This window comes from Nelumbo lutea, chromosome 4 (assembly GCF_056320005.1).
Source record: "Nelumbo lutea isolate HS-2025 chromosome 4, American lotus-T2T, whole genome shotgun sequence".
NCBI classification, from domain to species: domain Eukaryota; kingdom Viridiplantae; phylum Streptophyta; class Magnoliopsida; order Proteales; family Nelumbonaceae; genus Nelumbo; species Nelumbo lutea.
In genome coordinates this window covers 963,288-989,934 of record NC_142687.1, presented here as the reverse complement: position 1 = coordinate 989,934, position 26,647 = coordinate 963,288, and the positions used below count along the sequence as shown (strand labels likewise).

The 26,647-nt window shown below is 39.2% G+C and overlaps 1 protein-coding gene across 1 annotated transcript in view; it reads left to right on the top strand.

Annotated features, from left to right (window-relative positions):
• Positions 1 to 266: 266 nt before the first annotated feature.
• The window catches only part of LOC148853291 (acetyl-coenzyme A synthetase, chloroplastic/glyoxysomal-like), a 46,377-nt gene continuing 19,996 nt past the window's right edge, over positions 267 to 26,647 (top strand). Inside the window, exons 1-14 of the mRNA XM_088984634.1 lie at positions 267 to 1,233; positions 3,890 to 4,033; positions 4,134 to 4,289; positions 4,382 to 4,504; positions 4,621 to 4,789; positions 7,245 to 7,327; positions 7,642 to 7,743; positions 7,817 to 7,905; positions 8,022 to 8,112; positions 19,984 to 20,097; positions 21,075 to 21,151; positions 21,235 to 21,313; positions 21,479 to 21,547; positions 21,657 to 21,832. Of these exons, the coding sequence (XP_088840760.1) occupies positions 877 to 1,233; positions 3,890 to 4,033; positions 4,134 to 4,289; positions 4,382 to 4,504; positions 4,621 to 4,789; positions 7,245 to 7,327; positions 7,642 to 7,743; positions 7,817 to 7,905; positions 8,022 to 8,112; positions 19,984 to 20,097; positions 21,075 to 21,151; positions 21,235 to 21,313; positions 21,479 to 21,547; positions 21,657 to 21,832 (1,829 nt within the window). The 5' untranslated portion in view covers positions 267 to 876. The remainder of the gene's footprint in view (positions 1,234 to 3,889; positions 4,034 to 4,133; positions 4,290 to 4,381; positions 4,505 to 4,620; positions 4,790 to 7,244; positions 7,328 to 7,641; positions 7,744 to 7,816; positions 7,906 to 8,021; positions 8,113 to 19,983; positions 20,098 to 21,074; positions 21,152 to 21,234; positions 21,314 to 21,478; positions 21,548 to 21,656; positions 21,833 to 26,647) is intronic.

Sequence of the window (26,647 nt, the reverse complement as noted above, 5' to 3'; positions counted from 1 at the left end):
AGGCTGTGTTTGGTTGCAGTGCAAATTTATTTGCACTAATACAAATGCATGGGAGTATAAATGTAAAAAATATAAATTCTTATTTAATTTTGTTTTAGATTTTATTTTATTCTGCTCTTAATTTACTTTATTTGTACTGCAATGAAATAAAATAAGCAAAAATTTAAAATAAAAATATATCAAAATTTACACTCAAATCATTTGCACTGTCATAGTTTTACACCAGTGCAAATTTATTTGCATTGCAACCAAACACAGCCAAATGTTCACTCCCTAATCCTTCCTAATTGTAGCTAATACCTGTTGGGTATTGCGTGATTTGCGTCTCCATCCCAGTCCCACTCAACTCAACTATTTACATCTCTCCTTCGTCATTCCTCCCTCCTCTTCAGTCCTCAGTCCTGAATTCCTGATCGGTGCCCAATCCTCAATCCTCACCCACCAGTAATATACTAAAAGAAAACAAAGAAAACCACCGTCGCCTCCTCTTTTCTCTTTGTTATCTCTATCATCATCCCTACAACAGCATCTATAAATTCCAACAGATTCTCTTCAAAGTCATGGGCATGGCACGTCCTCATATTCCAACTATCAACCATGTTCTTCTTCATCTTCCCATCCCTTTCTAAGTTTCCGTTCTGGTTCATACTCGTAGATATAGTCCGCCATAACTCGTAAGACTTCACATAAACGGATAATCCCCGGCCAACTGCTTACATATCCATTCCATACTTGAACTTTGAAAGACGACCATTCAATTCAAGTTTTTGCTACTACAGCCTACACAGTCCACAAAATCCAAGGTTAAGAATATCTTAAGTAAATGCACACCTGGTTAATATATATATCTATAACATCTGGAATTTCTGGTTTAACATGGCCCAGTCTCATCTACTTACTCACCTACGTCTCTTCTCTTACGCGCCGCCCGCCATTGCTTGCCAGTCTCCACTTCTCTCCTCCAACCTTCTATTCGTCAATCGCTCCTTTTCTTCTCCTGCCTCGGGGAGGAGCTTTTCGTTTTCGATGGCGACGCCGGACGGGGCCAAGAAGCTAAAGACGTCGAACTATCTCCGACATGTTGAATCCTTGGCGGTTCTGCCATCCGGCGCCGGGAAGATCTCGCATTTGAATGCTGTAATCCTCGGCGAAGCGCTTGCTTCGGAGGAGAACGATCTCGTGTTCCCTAGCGAGGAGTTCTCTCGCCAGGCTCTGGTTCCATCGCCAATGAAGGTGAGCGTCAATTGATCGACGCGAGTCGGAGTATTGGATCACTGGAGATCAGTATTTTGGCGCGTTACTTAAATATGGGTGTTCTCACTTTTCATTTCTTTTTTGCACAAAATAGGATTCACCTTATTTTAAAAATAGAAAAAAAAACAACATTTGAGGCGTTCATTGAATATGGATATTCTTAATTTTGAATGTGGGTGTTTTTTAATTTGCATAGAATTCACTTCAATTTTTATTAGAAAATCAAAGTTTTGATGCAATAATTAAATATCGGCGTTCTTAAGTTTCATATAAAATTCCACCTGTTCTTAATACTGGCTTACTCAAATATTGGTGTTCGTAGTACTGGTGTACTCAATAACTCAAATACTTTTTATCTTCTTCTGTTTATTACATGAATTCGATATTTTGACGCGTTGTATTAATTCTCCTAGTTCACCAGGAAATCAACTTTTTTTCCCTGATAACCATCAGAAGGAAATCAATTTATTGATGCATTATTTGGATGTGAGCATTCCTAATTCTTTTATCTTATATATTTTCAGAGAAATTGAAGTTAGAAAAAGCTGTTCTACGATTTAGACATGTTTGATCAGTATTTAAAGATGTATATACATGTATGGTCTCTCTTATTTCTTACATTTTATTCAGAGGCGTTAATATGTTAAGAAAGCTGAAGCAAAATTTCTTAGGATATCTAGAGATGCATTAGAAGTATGGGTCTTCATAATTCTTAATTCTTATATTTTGATTTGGACAAGTTGATTTTCTAAGAAAGTCAATAGTAAGTGTTTTACGATATGGAAATGTTTGATCAGTATTAAGAGATGTGTACAAGGTCAATTGAATATTCTGTTGGATTCTGTATATTTAAATCATGCATAGCATTTCACTATTTTGATGCATCTGTTATTTTATTTTATTTCTTGATCATTACAATGATCAAAGAAATTTTATGGATTACTTAAATATGCCCTTGCCCTACTCATATGAAGGAACCGGTGGGTCCAATAAGTGATTAAATGTGAGAAGTAAACTAAGATGGTTTGGCCACCTGCATAGAAGACCTTTGGCAGCTTCCATAAGAAGATGTGCTTTGTTGCAAGTTGAAGGGGGTAGAAGGGGTAGGGTAGACCAAAAAGGACATGGGTTGAAGCACTAAGATAAGTGCTAATAAGTTAACAATGGATGTGGAATTGAACAGAACAGAATGGAGAAACAGGATTCATGCAGCCAACCCCATATAATTGGGATAAGACTTGGATGATGATGACTGAATATGCCCTACCATTAGAGAACTAATATTAGGAATAGAAGTACAATAAAAAAAAAAGAAAATAACATATAAAAAATTTGACTGGGACCATGGTTGGATACAAAAATTAGGCCTATAGTTGAGTCCCCCACACCAAGCCCTGTCTCCCCACACCACTTCTGAACATGCTGTTCAGAATAAAATAACAGTCATATAGCCTTTGCCTTAGGCAAAATCTGAGGGCCCAGGGACCTACTTCCACACCATTCATCCAATCAATAACCACTTGGTAGTTACCCTTTTTTTGAAAGGATAATATGCTTAATAACCATTGCCTTCTAATTCCATAGACATTGCAAATATATATATATATATATATTTTGACGAAAGTTAACTTTTATTGAAAAGAGATTGAAAAAGGTACATGAAAGGATGTAGAGCAGCTCGAAGAGGCTGAGGCAGGATTACAAAGGCAAACAACTGTCAGTAAACAAACTTTAGTAAAAGTCCCTCCTTTGCTAGGCTCTCAGCAACAGTGTTTAGCTCCCTGGGAATCCAAACCAGCTTCACATTCATTGAGCCCAAGGTATCTCTGGCTTCAGCTAGCAAGTGTGCTAGCCTCCAAGGCCCTCCTTCCTTCTCCCTTAACCATGCTATAGTATTTGCAGAATCATCTTCAATGGTTAATGAGGATAAGCCTAGCCATTTGGCAAAACGAATTCCTGTAAGTGCATCCAAGACCTCAGCCTTTGTAGCGTCTGCCCTCCCAATCGGACCACTAAAAGCCCAGAAGATATTCTCCCCTTCCCCTCGGATTACACCCCCAATTCCTGCTTGACCTGTAGAACCTTGGGCACTACCATCAAACTTTAGTGTCATCACTCCATCCTCTCTAGAATAATGTTAATGATCATATCATTCCTTGGGGAGGAGTGTAGGACTTCTAATATGTTTCTTTGAGGATCATTTAAGGAAAAGCCTTTGAACACTCCAGAATTAACCACCCATAGATTACATAAAAGAACTAATGTAGGAAATTAGGTCTTCAGCATTTCTAGCTTTATTTTCAAATATTCTATTGTTTCTTTCTTCCCAAATGCCCCACAACACCGCATGAGTCACTATACTCCAGTACCCTTTATCATAAGTCCTTTTCAACCTGTGGAATGGGCCAGTTTAAGCCCTTGTAGAAAGGCAAACAGCTGATCTCTCAAGCACTTTCCCACTCCAACAAATCCTGAGAAACTCATAAGCTGGAGTAATCCAGTCCAGATTTTGTCTCTGTTGTGCAAAACACTGTTGTCTGTTCTTAATTCTTATGTTTTTTATTTGGTGGCATTGAATCATTAGGGAAGGGTGGGTGAAATGTTCTTATGATTTGGATATTTTTTTTTTTATCAGTACATGGAGATGTATAGAAGGTCAATTGAGGATCCTGCTGGATTTTGGTCGGAGATTGCATCAGAATTTTACTGGAAACAGAAATGGGGCACAACAGTCTACTCAGAGAACCTGGATGTCAGGAAGGGGCCCATCAAGATTGAAGTATTTCTTTTGTCCTGATCTTGAAGTATTTGAACTGAATCAATCTAAAGTTATCTGCAGAGTAGAGCTGAGGTTATTAACTCTGAATATTTTTGGTCAGTGGTTCAAAGGTGGCATAACAAACATATGCTACAATGCGCTGGATAGGAATATTGAAGCAGGAAATGGTGACAAAATTGCAATTTACTGGGAAGGGAATGATCTGGGTCAAGATGGGAGTTTGACATACAGTAGTCTGCTGGAGAAAGTTTGCCAGGTAATTTTCCCCACCCCTTTCCTTGTTCCTCCTCTAAATTCCCTTGTCTTAAATATGAAGTTGAGCTATCCTTTGTTTAAATATGCAAACAGCTAGCAAATTACTTGAAAGATATTGGTGTTCGAAAGGGAGATGCTGTTGTAATTTATTTACCCATGCTGATGGAATTGCCAATTGCAATGCTGGCCTGTGCTCGCATTGGTGCTATCCACTCGGTAATGTAGAATATTGGTCCTTATGCCCCCATGTTTTCTTGTAGAAGATTGGATGTTTCAATTACTTGTGAATGAGCTGTGACTCATTGTTCCTTTTTTTTTTTTTTCCTTTTAAGGTTGTATTTGCTGGATTCTCAGCAGATTCTCTTGCCCAAAGAATTGTAGATTGCAAACCTAAAGCTGTGATAACTTGCAATGCTGTTCGAAGAGGGCCTAAAGTTATCCATCTTAAAGACATAGTAGATGATGCCCTGGCTGAATCGGCCAAATCTGGGGTCTCTGTAGGTAAGTAAATTGAGGAAGTTGGTTCATGGAATTAGGCGCAAAACCTCTTAATTGTTCTCTGCTTAACTGGATTTTGACCAGAACCTTACACTCTTTCTATAATCTTACATAACACATTTGGCAAAAATAAGATTTTAGCATCCCACAATTTTCTAGATAGGATTTGCATGGTTCTGTTTGCATGTCTTTAGCAAAGTGGAGTTCCCGGTGTGGCAAGTAGGTATGAATGCACATTACTTCATTCGGGTTATCAATCGTGTGTGCATAGAGTGGAGAAAGTTCTTCTTGTAGGAGGGTAGGCAGTTATCCTTGGGTGTGTGGAAGAGTTACACTGGTTTGATCTATTAATTTATACACATTGCCTAAATTCTGTAACAAAATCTCCACGGTATCTCAAAAGAATAACTCTTTGAAATGGAAGCAAACATTGTATCCATTTGTACCAATTTCATGTAAGGGATCTGTAGAAAGGTGGAATGTTCTTAACAAATCATTGTAGGGGAAGAAGAACAGGAAATTAGTGCTTGAATTTACTTGTCATTTGGCATATGGATGGAGGATGATGAAAAAATGGCTCTTCATAGAGCAGAATGGCGGGACAGGTTTGGTGTAGACGACCCTAAGTGGTTAGGGTTAAGGTTGAGTCAAGTTGTGGAGTATCATGTTTGTAAGTTAAACTGGTGAAGGATAATAGTGATTATTAACCCAAATTATGGTATTTTCCCAACAGTTTGTTCTATTCTGAATTGTATTTCCCCCTCCCCAGTATCAGGTCACACCTAATCAGCCACAAAAAGCACTGTAGATAGAGTAGGACTATCACCAATTATACTACAGTCCAGCACAAGGAGGTTAATTTCTCCAGCCTACACAGAGTACTACTGCTGGAAATACATATACAGCATCAAAATTATGTAGAATAATCAGTATTCAAAACAGCCTTTGCCCCACATCACCAAACCTCCCAAAAAAAGGCACACAATCATCACATGATCCGACCTTTTGTTTCACTGCTGTTACAGCAAGTACAGATCATCTCCGACCTACAAACACGCCATAAAGGATCACATGATCCACAAAAAAGGGGTTTGTAGAACTTCTAAACCCTTCACACCATACAGACGAACCTGTTACAGGGGTTTTTCTTAGTACATGACCAAGAGAGAAGGGGGGAAAACTCAGAAAACTTCCTCAGATCACTCTGATGAGTTTTCTCTGACTTCTCCAGGAAAAACACAGCAAAAAAGAATGGAACCCTTGATCGATCTTGTTCTCAGGCCTAATGATCCCACTCTGATACCATATTAACCTGAAAACAATAAGGAGAAAACAGAAAAGAGAAGAGAGTGGAGAAGAGAGAAGAAGAGAGAAAAGAAAGATTGAGAGCCAAAAGGAAAAAGGCTGGCAGTGCCAGCTTCTCTATTTATATTAGGGCAACTCAGAAACAATAAAAAAAATAAGGTAAAAGTACAAAAGTGCCCTTGTGGTGCTGAAGTATGAAACAATGATAGTTTTAACACTCTTTATTGCAAGTTTGGGCAGGATGTTAACCAAGTAAGTGTGATACATAGCTTGAGTTTCCTTTATCTAGTATATCAAATGAAAATTTTCTAATTTTTTTGATCAGCAACACAAATGAAAATTTCATTCATTAATTAGGAAAGGCACAAGGGGGTTGTAAGTACAAACAAAGAGAAAAAATTACATCCTTAGCTGTTCACCCACCTGAAAATAAATTACATCAAAGCCCAAAAAAGTTGCTGTCTATTAATCGCTTGCTTTGCCAAGCTATCAGCCAAGCCATTTGCTGATCTTTGTAGCCATTTAACTTTTATCTGCTTATCCTTTAAGAACCATTTAAACCACCTGCTTTCGTTCCTATAACACCAAACAGTGATTCCCTCCTTAAAAAAGCCAAATGATAACCACTTTAGAGTCATCTTCAATAATCAACCTTACAGCTCCCAACTCCTTAGCTTTCTGTATCGCTAAACTTGCTGTCATCAATTCAGCTGTCACCGATTGCCTTCCCCTATTGTTACCTGAGTACATCGCTAGAATGCTGTCATTTTAATCTGTTATTACTCCAATGCCAGATGGCTCAGGAATAAGTTTCTCTGAATTTCAATTGTAGCATTAATTGCCTGTCAGTGGCATCTCATATTTGATCCAAGTTAACTAAGCTATGATAGTTAGGCCATGCAAAGCAATGCAATTTGGTCTGTTACCTATGATACTCAGCTATGTACATGGGTGCTTTTTTGTGCCAGAAACTTAAAGTTTTAGCATAAATTCTGTGTTTTTGTCCTTGCTATGTCTGGGTATCGTAGTTTTTAGTTTATGTTTTATGAAGTTGCCAGTGGTTTTTTTAATATATAATTATGTTGAAGATTCACATGGTGTTCTCTTTTAGTAAAGATATTTACCATAGTTCTCCCCCCTTTTCTTTGAGCAGATGTATGTTTGACCTATGAAAACCAGTCAGCCATGAACAGGCATGATACAAAATGGCAGAAAGGAAGAGATATATGGTGGCAGGTTAGTAAGTTAGAGTCTCTGCTATATGTAATTTCTCAGAACATATAGACGGTTTGCATGGATGTTCCATTACAGATTCGCTTACCAATCTCTGCATAGTGTGTGCTTAAGGTAGAAAATGATAGGTTCTTTAAGAGGAGTGGTGGCCTTTGCAAATTATAATGAATTAGTGATAAAAACATACTACCAAAGAGATGCAATTTTGCATTGTCAAACTTGAACATTTAATCTTATGGCATACATGTTGAATGGAAGACATGATTTTTATATTACTATATTTTTGGTTTATTTGATGGTTGAGAACAACCTTCCAGGATACTATCCCTGAATATCCTACAACATGTGAAATTGAATGGGTTGATGCAGAAGATCCACTTTTTCTGCTCTATACCAGTGGGAGCACAGGAAAGCCAAAGGTGATCTAACTGAAAGATTCTTAATAATTTTATAAAATGCATTTGTGTTCAAAAACTGAAATGGTTAATGCAGGGTGTTCTGCACACAACCGGGGGATACATGATATACACTGCAACAACATTCAAATATGCATTTGACTACAAGCCACCTGACATATACTGGTATACTGGAAATTTTGATGGATTTTAGTGACTTATAAGCTTCTACCGATGGAATTAGCTATACAATCAAATTATGTCCATTGAGATCTTACAATCTTTTTCCACCTTGACTTCAGGTGTACTGCAGATTGTGGCTGGATTACTGGACACAGCTATGTTACATATGGTCCTTTGCTAAATGGAGCAACTGTCATAGTTTTTGAAGGGGTATCTAATCCAAACTTATAATTGTAGAATGATGTCTAAGGTGTTAAAAGGTTGTGAATCTGTTATGATATATGATATATCAATCTAATGAGATAAAAGAAATATGGAGCAACTGTCATAGTTTTCCATGCATAAATCTGATTTCTCAAGGACTTTTTGATATCCAAATGATATAGAAACTTTGTAGCATGACTTTATTGGAAGTCCTGCTTGCTTCAGAAATTGTAAATTATTTTATTGAAACAGTACTTCCTAAAAGAGTTTTGTCCATCAACAACTTATCTGCCCACTGCACAGCAAAAGCACCTTCAGGTCATGTCATCAAGATACTTTACATGGGCATTACACTCTTAAAACATTTTTAGACTACATATCTTTGTATCTTTGAGGGGCCATTACTTAGTGCAATGGTAAAATCTCGGGCTGACAAATGTGAGAACACAGGTTTGAGTCAGAGAATGGCTACTTTGCATAGTTGTCAAGGTGACACCTAGGCGGGCGCCTAGGTGACGCCTAGGCACAAGGCGCCCTTTGAAGCTCGCCTTACCTAATCGCCAAACAGTTTTCTACTTCCTACTATAAAATATGTTTTTATTCATTCTTTTTTTAGACTATAATTATAAAATAGACATTATTAAACTAAAATAATCATTTTGTGTGTTTATATACTAATTTCTTTTTATTATTTTCTTATTTATTAGGGTTTAATCAACACAAACATTGCTAAATGCTGTATTGAACCCTCAAAAAATTTAAAACCTGAACCAATAAGTAAGGAAGAACTTAAAATTTTATCTAATCCACACATTTTCCTCTTCCATATATTCTTCTTCTTCTTCTACCAATACTTTTTATTTTCTTCTTTTCCTATAACAAAAATAAGGGTTCAGCCCCTATATTTTTTGATTTTATTTTCCTTCTTTCCTTTTCTTCTCATGAATATGTTGATTTTCTATACTTTAATATGAAATTTATACTTTTCTTGTGAAAATCATGAATAATTATTAAAGAAATATGGTTATGGTACCTAGGGAACTAACCTAGGATCTATGCTTTTAACATAAAAAATCCATCACCCAGGCGACTAGGCGACAAGGCGCCCCCCAGTCGCCTAGCCTCGCCTTGGCGCCTTGAAAACTATGCCACTTTATACAAAAGATTCCAAAAGTTAGGTCCTTATCCACTCTACCCTTCCCAAGACCCCAGGTAATTGGTAACTGGGACCACTATTGGGTAATGACCTTTTTTCTATCATTGTATTTTTATGGATTGTTAAAAGCTGTTATTTCTCTAAGTATAGTATCGCAGGGGTACTATTGTAATTTTCCACTTTTATTTTTATTTCTTGTTGCCCTAGTATATATACTAAAAGGCTGGCTCCGCCAGCACCTTTTTTGGCTCTCAAATCTTTATTCTCTCCTCTTCTCTCTCTCTTCTTTCTAGGCGCCCCCCAGTCGCCTAGCCTCGCCTTGGCGCCTTGAAAACTATGCCACTTTATACAAAAGATTCCAAAAGTTAGGTCCTTATCCACTCTACCCTTCCCAAGACCCCAGGTATTTGGTAACTGGGACCACTATTGGGTAATGGCCTTTTTTCTATCATTGTATTTTTATGGATTGTTAAAAGCTGTTATTTCTCTAAGTATAGTATCACAGGGGTATTATTGTAATTTTCCACCTTTATTTTTATTTCCTGTCTCCCTAGTATATATACTAAAAGGCTGGCTCCGCCAGCACCTTTTTTGGCTCTCAAATCTTTCTTCTCTCCTCTTCTCTCTCTCTCTCTCTCTCTTCTTTCTTCCTCTCTTCTTCTCTCTTGCATAACATGGTATCAGAGTGGGACTATCAGATCTGAAAAGGAGAGATCGAGTGAACTGTTCCCTTCGCACCAGACTTCCAGATCTGCCGCCATCATCTACTGTTCGAGTGATTGAAGATCAAGTTTTCTCCTCACGCCTGAAGTAATCTCTCTCATTCCCTCTTTTTTCTGGTTGTGTGCCAGGGCAGAACCTGTACTAGGTCTGCTGGTTGGATGTGAGGTGACCAGCACCTCTGTCTTTCCTTATTTGTGGGGTTGACTGACCCCTGTAAAATCTGTAGGTCGGTGAAGACCTTTTGTGTGCTGTGATAGAAGCTTTTGTGCTGAACCTGAAGGTCAGAGTGATCTGTACTTGCTATAACAGCATCTGTGTTTGATGCATAGGTCAAGAAATGACCTGTACGCCCTGTGATAGCAATTAGTTTGTTTTTGTAGGTCAAGGGATGACCTGTTAGTGCTGTAACAGCACCTGTGTTTATCAAACAAAAGGCCTGTTAGTGCTGTAACAGCACTTGTGTTTATCAAAAAAGGGCCTCTTAGTGCTGTAACAACACCTGTGTTTATCAAAAAAGGGTAATAGCACCTGGTGGTATAAAAAAATGTTGTGTTTCTGAAGAAAAAAAGGGGCTTCCTTTCTCCCTTGGTGTTAGCCTTTTTTTTTAGAAGGTTTTGTGCCCACTTTAAGAAAATTTTCTTGAATCTGCAACCATGAGCGATGAAGATTCTGCTACGTCCGGTGTTTCCTCAATGCAGAATGGAATGAGTGGGGGTGTGGACCTATCCTTTCCCATGGATGTTATTCTTCTCGATGGTTTAAATTATTTAGAATGGTCAAGAGGGATCAAGTTGTACATTACTGCAAGGGAAAAGATGGGTTATATAAATGGGAGAATCAAAGAACCCAATTCTGGGAGTGCTGGATATGACAGATGGAACTAGGAAAACAACATGGTCATGTCCTAGCTTTTAGTGTCTATGCAACCTCAAATAAGAAGGAATTTTATGTGGGCTGAAACAGCAAATGAAATCTGGGAACAAGCAAAATCAACCTATTATGAGCTGCATCACTATGCAAAAATTTACTAGTTACAAGCATAATCGGTCCACTTGTAAACAAGGGGAGAGAGTGCCTTTCTGTGTACTACTCAGACTTAACCTCTGTTTGGAAGGAGTTAGATCATTATCAAAGTGTGGACTGGAAGTGTGATGAAGATGCAAAATTATGCAAAAAACTTGTTTCTCAGCAAAGAGGGTTTGCTTTCTTACATGGCTTGAATCTTGCATATGAATCTATCAGAGTCAAGATCCTAGGTAGCAAGGATCTTCCCTCCGTCCAGGAAGTTTATCCTCTTGTACAATCAAAAGAAAGTAGAAGGAATTTGATGAACAATTCTAGAGAGGATGCAGTTGGGTTGGCAGCGAAAGGGAGTGTGATTACAGGTGGGGGAAATACCTTTAAGAGGGGGGACTCTCAGAAAAAGGCGGATGACAAAGACAAACTTTGGTGTACTCACTGTTAGAAACCCCGACACACCCGAGATACATGCTGGGATCTTCATGGGAAGATAATGGGCTTAAGATTTGAGTGGGGGAAATACCTTTAAGAGGGGGGATTCTCAGAAAAAGGCGGATGACAAAGACAAACTGTGGTGTACTCATTGCCATAAACCCTGACACACCCGAGATACATGCTGGGATCTTCATGGAAAGCCAAAATGGGCTCAAGATTTGAGTAAGAAGCAAGGTTCAGATCTGAATAAAAAGTTAGGACAACAAGGTACAAGAAAGCACACTATGGAAAACATGGCTTCTCAGGAGATTAACCCCCCATTACTACTGTGACTTAGACACTCGCCTATAGATCTGACCCAAGGTAGGGTATTATTAATTCCTTCTGTGACCATTTAGAGATCTATGGTAGAGCAATTCGTTAGATGGATGCTCCTCCCTCAACTTCATTTGTGTCTACATTAGGTAGCTCTACCACAACTTTCCATGTAGCATCTCATACCCTTGACACTCCTTGGATCACTGATTTTGGAGCGTCTAAACACAATTGGTACGCCCTCTTACTTTCAAACCTATCACCTCCTTTCTGGAAGAGACAAGGTGAGACTAGTTGATGAATCATACTCTACCATAGCTGGTCAAGGAACCATTTCTCTTCCCATTGGCCTTACCTTGTCTGATGTTTTACATGTCTCAAAATTTCCCATTAATTTGTTCTCTGTTAGTAGTATTACTAATTCCTTAAACTGCTAAGTGACATTTTTCCCTTCTTACTGTGTGATCCAGGACCTGGCCTCGAGGAAGATGATTGGTAGATGATGTATGGTGGATGGGCTTTACATGTTGGAGAATAAGGTTGGTCTTCAAGTCACAAAGTCTAAGAGTCAGTCTTGTAAGGGTCAAGTCTATTTATGGCATTGTTGTCTTAGTCATTGTTGTAAGGCTTAATTGTTCTTTATAACTGCTGGTACTAGGACAGTTTCAGCTACTGGCCTTTTTTTTTTTCTTTCTTTTCTTATTGTTCTTATCCTAGGATATGTTGCCAGGGGCATACTTGTAATTTCATCTCATTTATAAAGATTAATATAAATAGAAAACCAGCGGCAGCCAGTACTGATTTTCTCCTCTCATCCGTACCTCTTTCTCTCTCTCTCTCTCTCTCTCTCAATCACCACAAGCGACCACATGGTATCAGAGTAGGCTTTCTGGGTTGGAGGAGACCTACGATCCTAGCTTCAACCTTTCTAAAAGTGATTGGGCATGGCTACCTTTACAGAAACCCTAGCGGCGGCTTGTTTTTCAATCCTCTTTGGCGGCTGTATCTGCAGAAACCCTAGTGGATCCTAGCGGCGGTTTTTTGAGAAACCCTATCTGTTTCTGGCCGTAGGGTGGTGCTGGTGCAATGAAACCCTAATCGAAGAAGGGTGTTGATGGTGCAAACTCCTCGGTTATCCAGTGCTGAACAGGTGTGTTTTTGTTTCAGTTTGTCTCAGTACTCTTTATCCAATGGTGCGTAGGGCTCATGCCTTGATTATATGATTACTAGTTTGGACATTGGATGGTTAGAGTGGGGGAACCACATTCAGACTGACAGTAATGTCTGTATTGGTGGTGCTGAACCGATGACCGGACAGTTTACTGTTCTGTTTGGACGTTGTATTGACTGAACCCTTATTCTCAGCAATAGACCCTGTGTTCTCAGCAACTTTCAATAATTTGTTGCTCACCTTCTAGGAGCAAACCCTGAGTTACCATATTCTAGTTGTGGCAGCTGTGCTTTGGGTGGCATTTGGGCTGTTTTTATAGTCTTCAATGGCAAGTCATGAATTAACCGCACTGGGGAATACACCAACCCGCAACACAACAAGTATGGGAGGTGAAAACATGTTTTTTCTCATGCCAATTATCCCCTTGAACGGTTTGAACTGTTAGACAGTCTTGTATGCCCTTAGCTTCAATCGGATTTGATGTATTTTTGTTATTTAGTGGAAATAAATTAAAGTGCATGTTTGATTCATATTGTTTGGTATAATTCTGTGTAAGACCCTAAAACTGGACACTTATAGAAACTTGTGTTAGTTTTAAATGTTCACAGCCATTGGATGTCTGGGGAGATTTATTCTGCCAAGGCTGATACTGGTGTGCCACCAAGTGTTGGGATGGCTTGTTTCGGCCATCAGGGTAAGACCCAAGGCACATGCAGTATGAGATTGCTTGAACCCTTGAACCGGACCAGATTTCCAGTATTGCCCTAGACCTTGGAGACAGATGGGCAAAACTGGAAAGTTACACTTGACCCCTAGACTCGATTATGACACATCACTAGGTGTCGGATCGGGCTGTCTTTGATGTGTCAATCAGTGAGATCCTTAGTGGGGGTCAAAACCTGGACATGTTGGGGCAGTCTGAGAATTTATCTGAGTGAGTGGTTCCAAAGATAGTGAAAGACTTCCAGAGGATGGTGTTCATGCAGTTCCATGTTGAAATACAGATCTTCCAATCCGATAATGCGAAGGAATACTTCCATGGGGAACTAAATGAGTTCTTCGCCTCTCATGGGCCTATTCATAGAAGCTCATGCACTAGAACACCACAACAAAATGGTGTTGCAGAAAGGAAAAACAGACAACTCCTTGAGGTAGCCCGCGGGATGATGTTACACATGAATGTCCCAAAAAGGTTTTGGGTGGATGCTATACTTGCAGCTGCGTATGTCATCAACCGCATGCCCTCCAGAGTATTGAATTACATGGCCCTTCATCAGTTACTGTACCCTCAGTCCCCTTTATTTTCCATCCCCATGAGAGTCTTTGGTTGTCGGGCCTTTGTCCATGATTTGTCTCCCTTTAGAGGTAAGTTAGACCCTCGGTCCATTCCTTGTATCTTTCTGGGATACCCATCATCTCAAAAAGGGTATCGGTGTTTTGACCCGATTAGTTGTAAATTTTTTGTGTCTATGGATGTGTCATTCTTTGAGTCCGAGCTAGTCTTCCCTCCTCCCTAGGGGGAGAGCCGTAGTGTGGAAGAGGAGAAGCAGGTTCAGGTACCTCTTCCTTCTATTCCTGACCTCACTCCCTTCCATGTCTTCCAACGTACTCGTCGGAGAGATCAATAGTGTGATAGAAATGTGGAGCAACCAAACACTGAGCAACTGACATCATTAGAATCCTAGGAGGTAAGTCCAACCCCTAACCCTACTCCCACTGTGGATGACCTAGACATCCCTATTGCCCAACGAAAGGGAGTCAGGTTCTGCACTACCAAACACCCCATTACTCACTTTGTTTCCTATGACCACATTTCTCCCTCATACCGAGCCTTCCTATCGGCAGTTGACTGCATCCCTGTTCCCAAGAATGTTGCAGAAGCCTTAAAATACCCTGAATGGATAGATGCCATGAAGGAGGAGATTGATGCCCTCCACAAAAATCAGACTTGGGAATTGGTGGATCCTCCAGAGGGGAAAGAACACGTGGGGTGCAAATGGGTGTTCACAGTTAAGCACAAGGCAGATGGAACAATTGAAAGGTACAAAGCAAGACTAGTAGCCAAAAGGTACACACAGGTATATGGAGTTGATTATGATGAGACTTTTTCTCCGGTGGCTAAGATGAACTCGATTAGGGTTCTCCTGTCCTTAGCTGCTAACTTTAACTAGGATTTGCATCAACTGGACATAAAGAATGCCTTCCTGAATGGTGACTTAGAAGAAGAGGTATACATGGTTCAACCTCTTGGATTCTGTGCTAAGGGAAGCGAAAACAAGGTGTGCAAGCTACAAAAGTCTCTATGGCTTAAAACAATCTCCCAGAGCATGGTTCAGTAAGTTTCACATGGCAGTTCAAGAGATGGGGTTCTAACAGTGCCAGTATGATCATACACTCTTTGTGAAGAGATGTCAGGAGCAGGTTGCCGTATTGATAGTGTATGTAGACGATATCATCATTACAGGGAGTTGGAGCTCAGAGATACAGAATTTGAAACAATTCCTTGCATCCAAATTTGAAGTGAAAGATCTAGGACTCCTAAAGTATTTCCTTGGGATCGAAGTTGCCCATTCAAAAAGGGGTATCTTTGTCTCTCAAAGGAAATACACCCTTGATCTATTACGGGATATAAGTAGATTAGGTGCAAGGCCGACAGGTACTCCTATGGATGTGGACCACAAACTAGGTGACTGTATTGGTGAACCGCTGAAAGATGTAAAGCAGTCAAAAGTTAGTGGGAAAACTGATCTATCTATCCATGACCTGTCCAGATATTGCCTATTCAGTTGGGTCTGAGCCAGTTTATGCACTTTCCTAAGAAGCCACACATGGAGGCAGTAGAGAGGGTCCTTAGATGCTTGAAGAAACATCCAAGAACATGCCTACTATTCAATTAACACAATCACCTAAAGGTGGAAGTCTTTACAGATGCTGATTGGGCAGGAGCTGTGGATGATAGAAAGTCTACTAGTGGGTATTGCACATATGTGGGAGGGAATCTGGTGACCTGGAAGAGCAAGAAGCAAAGTGTGGTAGCAAGATCAAGTGCAGAAGCTGAGTATAGAGCTATGGCACATGGGGTGGCTGAAGTCCTTTGGCTAAAGATCCTTCTAGGTGAGCTTGGAGTTGCTGTTCATAGTCCTATGACTCTTTATTGTGACAACAAGGCTGCAATAAACATCACCAGCAACCCAGTCCTACATGAGAGGACCAAGCATATTGAGGTGGATAAGCACTTCATAAGGGAGAAATTGGAAAAAAGGGAAATTTGCATCCCTTATGTCAACTCCAAGGAACAACTTGCTGATGTCATTACAAAAGGACTTCCGTGTTTGCGGCACAATGAGTTATGTGACAAGCTGGGCATGATAGACATCTTCAGCCCAACTTGAGGGGGAGCGTTGTAAGGCTTAATTGTTCTTTATAACTGCTGGTAGTAGGACAGTTTCAGCTACTAGCCCTTTTTTTTCTTTCTTTTCTTATTGTTCTTATCCTAGGATATGCCGCCAGGGGCATACTTGTAATTTCATCTCTTTTATAAAAATTAATATAAATAGAAAACTGGCGGCAACCAGTACTAATTTTCTCCTCTCATCCACACCTCTCTTTCTCTCTCTCTCTCTCTCAATCACCACAAGCGACCACAGTCATTTATCTTTTGAGTCTTTAAAAGTGGTGTTTCCAGAGTTGTTTAAGTCGGTGTCAGTTTCAGAATTTACTTGTCAAACTTGTCAATTGAGTAAGTAATGTAGAACTCATTTTTCTTCAAAGAATAATAAATCTGAAATTCCTTTCCACATTGTTCATTCTAATGTTTGGGGCCTTGTTACTTTACTATCTGAGAGTGGCTACAAGTATTTTATTACCATTATTGATGATTACTCCAGATATACATGGGTATATCCCATGCAAACCAGGGATGAAGTACCAAAAGTTATCCAAGATTTTTAGTGGTCACCCAATTTCAAACTGAAATCCATATCTTTCAATTCAGATAATGCCAAAGAATATTTTCATAGTGATCTCACATAATTTTTTGCTTCATGTGGTTCACTTCACTATAGCTCTTGTGCCCAAACACCACAACAAAACAGTGTTGCTAAAAGAAAGAACTGACACCTTCTTGAAGTGGCTTGGGGTTTACTAATTCATACGAATGTCCTGAAACATTTTTGGCTTGAGGCTGTCCTTTGTGCTGCCTATCTCATCAACCGTATTCCCCCCCATATTAGCTTCCTTTTCCCAATGCTCCCCTTCTTTCTATTCCTCCTCGTGTGTTTGGTTGTCGTTGTTTTGTTCAAAATTTGTCACCCACTCGTGGAAAATTAGATCCTCGAGCTATTCCTTGCATCATCTTGGGGTATTTTTTCACTCAGAAGGGATACCAGTGCTTTGATCCTATTTCTCGGAAGTTTTATGTTTCCATGGATGTTTCTTTCTTTGAGAGTGAGCCTTTCTTCCCTGTTTTTTCTCAGGGGGAGTGCAGGAATGAGGAGAAATTGGTTCAACTCCCTCCTCTACTTGATCCTTCTCTTTCGTGTCTTTTTTCATCGTCACAAAGGCCAACCATGTTCAAGAGCTGTGGAGAACCTAGAAGCTGTACCACCAATGCCATCAAACTCTCTGGGGCCGGATCATACCCATTCAGGTATTTTGGTTCCTATCGATGTTCTTGACCCTATTGCTATTGATACTTCTGTTGCTAATGACCTTGACCTTCTTATTGCGCACCGGAAAAGTGTTAGATCTTGCACCACTAAGCACTCCATTTCCCACTTTGTTTCCTATGAAAACATTTCACCCTCTTTTCGGGCCTTTCTCTCTTCCATTGACAATGTTCCTATCTCTAAGAATGTGGTAGAAGCTCTTTCAGTGCCTGAATGGACAGATGCTATGAAGGAAGGAATTAATGCTCTACATAAAAATGGCACATGGGAACTAGTAGATCTTCCTAAGGGAAAGGATCCAATTGGATGCAAATGGGTTTTCACAGTTAAACATAGGGCTGATGGCACGGTGGAGTGCTATAAAGATCGTTTAGTGGCAAAGGGGTTTACAAAAGTGTATGGAGTTGATTATGCAGAAACTTTTGCACCTGTTGCCAAGGTGAACTCCATTAAAGTCATTTTCTCCTTTGCTGCTAATCTTGACTAGGATTTGCATCAGCTCGACATCAAGAATGCCTTTCTGAATGGTGACCTTGAAGAGGAAGTGTACATGGTACAGTCCTATGGTTTTCGGGCTCAAGGTAATGAACAAAAAGTGTGCAGGTTAAAGAAATCTTTATATGGATTGAAACAATTACCGAGAGCTTGGTAGTAGGTTCCATGTAGCGGTTCAATAGAAAGGATACAAGCAGTGTTAATCTGATCACACATTGATTGTGAAAGGAGGGGAAGGAAAAATTGCAGCATTGATAGTATATGTTGATGAAGTTATCCCTGGTGATTGGAAGGATGAAATTCAAAAGTTGAAGATTTTTCTTGCTACCTAGTTTGAAGTAAAGGATCTAGGTCCTCTAAGGTACTTCCTTGGAATTGAAGTGGCTCGCTCGCAAAAGGGTATCTTCATTTCCCAAAGAAAGTATGTCCTAGATCTATTCCAGGATATAGGAAAATTGGGAGTGAAGCCAGTTGACTCCCCTATTGATCCTAACCACAAATTAGGTGACTACTAAGGTGAACCTATCAAGGATGTGAAACAGTTTCAGAGACTTGTAGGAAGATTGTTATATCTTTCTATGACTCATCCCGACATTGCTTATGCAGTGGGTGTTCTTAGCCAGTTCATGCATGCTCCTAAGACCACTCATCTTGAAGCAGTAGAAAGAGTTCTTAGATATCTTAAGAAGTTCCCAGGTGCAGGCTTATTGTTTCAAAAGCCATGAGCGTTTGAAAGTTGAAGTGTACACTGATGCTGATTGGGCAGGATCCCTAAATGACAGAGAGTCAACTAGTAGCTACTGTACCTTTATAGGAGGGAATCTAGTTACCTGGAGAAGCAAAAAGCAGATTGTGGTAGCTAGATCTAGTGCTGAAGCTAAATGTCGGGCAATGGCTCATGGAGTGGCTGAAATTATGTGGCTAAAAAATTTGTTGAGTGAGTTGGGCTTTCCGGTGGACGGACCTATGACCCTATTTTGTGATAACAAAGCAGCCATAAACATTGTTGCTAATCCAGTGCTACATGATAGAACTAAACATATCAAAGTCGATAAACACTTTATTAGAGAAAAGGTCATCACAGGGGAAGTGTGTACTCCTTATGTTAGCTCTGAAGATCAACTTGTAGACATCTTTACAGAAGGGTTACACCACTCACGACATCATGATTTATGTGACAAGTTGGGCATGATTGACATCTATGTCCCAACTTGAGGGGGAGTGTTAAAAGCTGTTATTTCTCCAAGTATAGTACCGCAGGGGTACTATTGTAATTTTCTCTTATTTTTTTATTTCCTATCATCCTAGTATATATACTAAAAGGCTGGCTCCACCAGCACTTTTTTTGGCTCTCAAATCTTTCTTCTCTCTTCTTCTCTCTCTTCTTCTCTCCTGCATAACATGGATTATTTGATAGCAAGCAAAAGATTACATGCTTATAGGGATACGTACCAGAGAGTGGAGGCTTTTTGCCTAATGTGCATGATTTTGTTTTTCAAAACAAAAACAACTGTCACATCAGCAAAATCATTATGATTTTATTGATTTGGCAGTTATTTTTGTTTTGAAAAACACAACCATTCATGTTGCTGAACACTCCCTACGTTGGTACTTGGTAGAGAGATAAGGTAACTAATATTTCATATGACTGAACAGAACAACTTATGCTAAGTTGCGCCTTTTAAATGGTGATGGTGGATAATCTGGACACAGATACTGCCCCCATGCCTGTGCCATCTATTGTTTGATAATTAAAAATAGATGCCTGTGCCATCTATTTTTATATTTCTACACCACTTCAGAGAAATAAATTCATCACTTCATATATATATATATATATATATATAACACTTATTTTATTTACTTTTAACAACATTTTTGTACAATACCTGCAGGTGCCAAGCTATCCAGATTCTGGACGTTGTTGGAACATTGTTGATAAATACAAGGTGACACTCTTCTATACTGCTCCAACATTGGTCCGATCCCTCATGCGGGAAGGAGATGAGGTAAGAAGAATCATCTCAAATGTTGTATCTAATATATGTATCTAGTTGATTTTTTTGGATGATATATCTAGGAAAGAATAACATGTCTATGCAAAATATGGATAAAAAATGAGTTTTCTCTTGTAAAAAGAAATTAACTTTAAAAACTACATTTTAAAGTCATCCAAAATGTAGTTTTCTTTGTTCTTTGACTCTGTTTTTTTCCCCTTGTTTCATTAAGCCTCCTGGGTTGAGTGCTGTACTGAATTTATACCTATTTTTCTGTGTTCTTTTTAATGAAATTACTGTTATTTATCCAAAAAAATTGATAAGTTGGAGTTTTGAAAGCTTTAGAAAATCAGAAGGTTATGGTCAATTTATTGGCATGGACTGCATGGTCTCAGTGATGAGATGATTGAGTCCTAGTCAAATACTCAAATTGTGTGAGATTTGAAACTCTTTTTTCAAACCAATGAAGTTCTATTTTTCTCCTGGCTCAACTCTGAATCCCTCTCTTCTTCTCCACAAACAGAACCTTTGGGCTTAGCCTTTCTTTTCCTACACTAATTAGAATTCGGATTAGCTGAACGCTTTAGCTGTTCAGCAGGCTGTGGAACCAATAATTAGGTTCCACACCAGTATTAAATTCATGGGCCCCAATGTAAAAGATGTGGGCCCCATGTATTTAATACTGGCGTGGAACCTTATTATTGGTTCCACAGCCCACTGAATAGCTAAAGCATTCAGCTAAACCTTGCTCCACTAATTAATCCTTTGGCTCATTTATGAAAACATTTGTCCTATTAATTGGTTGGTTTCTCAATTTTATGAATCAGAGAATACAATCCACCTGGGAGGCTTTTCACTTATCCATGGTTATGCTGCTTTCATTTTCTTATTATGATGCCAATAGAGGTTTTGTATGGATCGTTAAATTGCATGATCAATGAATTCATAAGATCATGACTTAATTATTTCAAGTAATTCTCTTTTTGTAGTATGTGGCTCGCTACTCTCGCAAATCCTTACGTGTTCTTGGAAGTGTAGGGGAGCCCATCAATCCAAGTGCATGGAGGTTTCAAGCTCTCTCTTCTTTGTATACTGTGCATCCCTCATCCTTGAATGTGAAAATATCTTAAAATAGTTGCTTTTGAATAGGTGGTTTTTCAATGTTGTCGGAGATTCAAGATGTCCTATATCGGACACTTGGTGGCAAACTGAGACTGGTGGCTTTTTGGTAACTTCCATTCTTCTGTCTGTGCTACTTTGATTGTACTTACTCCCATTAGAAAATATACCCAATCTTGAATATGTTTTAGTACTACCACAAGTTAATACAGTACATATTTCCTCTTCTAAAGGGTGAAAAATGAACAGAATAGAGTTATTCCTGTTAATGCAGATAACTCCTTTACCAGGTGCTTGGCCACAGAAGCCTGGTTCAGCCACTTTCCCTTTCTTTGGAGTCCAGGTTTGTGTTAGTAAAACTGATATATGACTATTTGTTTTTGATTAGTGTATGCTTACAGAATTGTCATTCCATTATCTATCTTGTCATTTTTTTTTGGGTGAGTATACAGCCAGTCATAGTTGATGAGAAGGGAGCTGAGATTGAAGGTGAGTGCAGTGGTTATCTATGTATAAAGAGTTCATGGCCTGGGGCATTCCGTACCCTTTATGGTGATCATGAAAGATATGAAACCACATATTTCAAGCCATTCCCAGGCTATTATTTCAGTGGTGATGGCTGCAGCAGGTACATTTCTTCACATCATTCAATGTCTGATGCAGGTAGTATTATGCATTTTGCATGGTGGCCAGAGGTTTATAATTTTAAATGGGGCACAAGAGGGTTTTCAGAATGTAAGATTGAAGAACTAGGGCAGAGTTTGTTACTTATTTTTAAGCTATGCATATAAGGTGTTAAGTTTCACAATAAAGGAAGACCAACATTTTTTTAAACAGGAAAGGGAAAGTGGCCGAACCAGGGGAGAACAAAGGAAATGGAGAGGAAGAGCAAGAGAGGCTAAGAGGAGAGGTAATCTGGGAGCAGTAAAACTGATTTGGTTTGTGCTAGTAAAACTGATTTCAAATGAAAATTCTGAGTTGGAAGGTTAGAGGTTTGGGGAGTGCAAGGAAAAGAGCAGTAATAAAGGAGGCCATTAGGAAAGAAAACCCTGACATAGTAATAATACAGGAATCTAAACTGGCAGAATTTGATAATAAATGGGCTAGAAGTCTGTGGAGATCTAGAGGTCTGAGCTAGGCTTTGTCACCCTCTTGGGGAGCTTCAGGAGGAATTATAATTTTGTGGAGAAATGAGGTAGTACAAGGAAAAGAAGAATTGATAGGTAGATTCACAATCTCAATTAAATTCTGACAAGTGGAGGATGACTTTGAACAGGTCTTGACAAATGTCTATGGACCAAATGGCTATAGGGAAAGAAGTGAGATGTGGGAAGAATTAGGTGGCATAAGAGGTTTATGGGAAGGGCCTTGGTGTATTGGAGGAGATTATAATGTTATAAGATTCGCAAAGGAAACAAATAACTAGAGACAGAGAATCAATACTAGCATGAGAAAGTTTAACTAGCTTATCAATACCTTTGAGCTTAAGGAAATTCCTCTAGCACACCATAACTTCACCGGGTCCAACATGCAACTAAACCCAATATGTTCTAAACTAGATAGATTCCTATTTACATTGGATTTGGAAGAGCATTGGGGAGGATTAGTGTCCCGAGCATTACCTAGAGTCACCTCTAACCATTGGCTGATTACCATCTGCAAGGAAGGAAGCTTCAGCATAGGACCTGCACCCTTAAGGTTTGAGAACATGTGGCTGTCCCATCCTAGGTTCCTAAAAACAGTGGAGTGGTGGAAAGAAAGCAGACCTAGAGCCAATTGGAAAGGAATGAGAGTCCATAGGAAGTGATTGATAGAAAGAGCTAGATGAGAAGGAAACTCAAGGCACTTTGGAGGAGAAAGATAGAGGACAGAGATGGGAGCTAAAAAAGTAGTTGGAAGACATTTTGTACAATGAGGAAGTCTGTTGGAGACAAAAATCCCAACACAAATGGATTAGAGAAGGGGATGGGAGCACAATTTTTTTTCATGCCTTAGCTAATGGGAGAAAAAGCAAGAATTGATGAGAACAAAAAAAAAGCTGAAAAATGCAAGAAGTCAAGAACAAAAGAAGGGGGCGAAGCCCCTGTTCTAGACCCAGAAAAGTTGGTGAAAAAAAAAAAACTAAAATAAAAGAAGAATATGGTGAATAAAAGATGGGATGGAGCCCCTGTTTCAGACACCAATAATGAGGGAAAAAAACTGAAAACATGCAAGAAATTTAAGAACAAAAAAAAGGGGGGGGGGCCTGTTTTAATCCAATAATATGATTCAAACAAGGAAAGAAGAATGGCTTTAGTCCAACAAAAAGGAAGAGGAGAAAAATGGGGCGTAACCACTGTTTTAAACCAATGGAAGAAGAGAACAAAACGAAGGAGGAAACTGATTAACTCACCTGGACTTAGAGGACTGTGTCAGAACAATGGAGGGCTGTTGTTCTCTTCTCTTCCTCAGTTCGGTTCTTTTGTCAAAGTGAAGCCCTTGAGATTATTTTGTTTTTACTTTCAACAAAAACATGATAACATGCAACATGTCCTATTATGAAAACTAAAACCAACCAATAAAATATTATATATTATATATTTATTTTTTATTTAATAATATTTTATATTATATATGTGTTTCAGGCCACTAAGCATGTGCCTAATACAATTTTTCTTGGCATTTGGGCAAGGCGCTCTTTGAAAAGTGCCTAGTCGCCTAGGCGTCGCCTTGACAACTATGCTTGCCATGTAAGCAATGAGGGTAATTCAGCCCTTCTGCCCTTCTTGTAATCCTTTTACAATTAAGACATTATGAATATAAATTTAAAGAGGGGCTCGGCTGTTTATACAACACCAACCACTCTCTTTTCTCAAACCTCTCTGCGAGTTCTCCCTCTCCATCTCTCTTCTTCTCCTCTCTTCTCTTTTCCTTTTCTTTTATTTTTGCTGTTCAAAACCCAAGGCTATTTGTAGTCTTGTATGAGTACTTGGTATCAGAGCAAGATCTAGGCTTCTAATGCAAGTCTGATCCATCCGACTACATGAGAATTGCATAGGGCTGGAAGAATAGAAAGATCTTTCTTCGGTTGATTATTGGAGGTTATCTGATATTACACCAATTGTCCAAAGATTGGATCGTGCCCTTGATAACCAGGAAGAATCAGAGAAAGATAAGAGGTTCAAGATAAGTTTTTTGATCAAGATTGGAGGTGGCGATCAGAATTTCAGAGGATTTCTGGATCAAGATCAGTTTTTTGATCAAGAATGAAAGAGGCGATCAGAATTTCAGAGGATTTCTGGATCAAGATCAGTGTTTTCAGATTTTTCAGGGTAAGATTTTATTCTTTCTTGAGATTAGAAGCAAGAATAGTTTAATCTAAGAGGTGCAGTTATAAAAGTATCTCCTTTCTACATTCTTTTTGGGTTTTAAGAGAAAAACCCCCAGATCCAGGACTGTTATTGTTTCAGGGAGGTGATAAGACTTGCCTCCCTCAATTTAAGGTTTATTTTTGCTCTCTGGAAGACCCAGTAGAGCTGTTTCAGCAGGACTGTTACTGCTGAATCTGAAATCTGTTACTACTGCTATCAGTTTCAAGACCCCGTAGGCCGACTGTCACAGATTAGAAGGTTTCTTTTAAATTACTGAATCTGAATTCTGCTTCTAGACCCACTGTTACTAGTTACAGACCCAGTAGGCCGACTGTTACAGTAATTAGGAGGTGTTTTTTTGATCAACTCCTAATCAAGAATGGAGTTTAAGAGCCAAGGGGAGGGTGTTTTTGGGACTGGTTTGGGTAACACGACTGAGAACACTTACCAGATTACAACTGTTAAGTTTGATAGATCAAATTACTTAGAATGGGCCAATCAGCCATGATGGCCATTGGGGGTAGATGAAAACTGAATTATTTGTTGGGAGATATGAAGGAACTAACTAAGGAGGATCCCACTTATGCTAAGTGGATTCAAGAGAATTATTTGGTGGTGACATGGCTGTGCAACTCCATGTAGCCACACATCATCCAAAACTACTTATGGGCAAAAACAGCTAAGGAAATATGAGATGTTGTGAAAGAAACCTATTCTCAGCCCCCTTAATGTTGCTAAGGCTTATGAGCTGAAATATGATGTTAAAAATCTCAAGCAAGGAGAGAAATAGGTCTCTGTTTATTTTTCAACCTTGAAATCTCTATGGCATGAAATTGACCACCTTAAAACAATTGAATGGGATAGTAAAAAAGGTGCACAAACTTACAGAAAGCAAGTTGAAACTAATAGAGTGTTAGAGTTCCTGGCTGGTCTAAATTCTGAGAACAATATTGTGAGACATTGTTGACAACAGAAAGTGTAACTCTATCTCAATCCTATTCCCTAATGCCCAATGAAGAGATTAGGAGAAAAGTTATGTTACAACAGCAACATTTCGAATCAGCCCTGGTAGCAGTTAAATCCAAGTTTGGGGGTGATAAGGAAAGGGATATGAAGAAGGAAGCTAAGAAGGACCTAGTATGTGAAAATTGCAAGCAACCGAAACACACTAAAGACACTTGTTGGAAGTTGCATCCACATCTAGTTCCAGCAAAACTCAGAAACAAAAAAGGAAATGCCAATATGGCTGTTAACACTGATAGTACAGCTTCATCGGCCTCAAGAGGCACTCCTCTAGACACCCTAGCTGCTGTTCGAGCTACTCTGACACAATTGGAAAGTGAAGTTAGTAATTCAGTGCCATCTCCCTAGCCATCATCAGCTCCTCCAACCTCATCCTTTGTTCATTCAGGTAATCGGGCCTCAGCATATCATGCTTCAGCTCTAGGTAATCCAGAACATTTTTTGGTAATAGACTCAGGAGCATTTGACCATATGATTGGCTTGCCATCACTGTTTATTACCTATCATTTATCTTCCATCAGAGACAAAGTATCTATTGTTGATGGCTCCCTTGTTCCTATTTCTGGCAAGGGAGACATCAAGTTGTCTAATGCCATTTCCTTATCTTCGGTTTTGCATGTTCCTAAACTTAGTACTAACTTGCTTTCAGTTAGTAGCATTACAAAAAACCAGAATTGTTCAGTAACCTTTTTCCCTGACCAATGTGTTTTTCAGGATCTGGAGACAAGGAAAGTGATTGGGACTGGCTGTAAAACGAATTGAATCTATCTGCTAGGAGGGAGTTCTCATTGGGAAGGTAGTGAAACTAAGAGGTCTTTTGTTTCTTAGTCTGTTGATCAAGCAATGCTTTGGCATAATAGGATGGGTCACTTATCCTTTTGGGCTTTGAAGAGTTTGTTCCTAGTTTATTTGAGTCTATCCAGGTGTCTAGTTTGAAATATGAAAGTTGTGAACTTGCAAAACACTGTAGAACAACCTATTCATTGAGTAATAGCAGAAGCAATATTCCCTTTGAAATTGTGCATACTAATGTTTGGGGACCTTATCATATCACTGCCATGGGGGGGTAC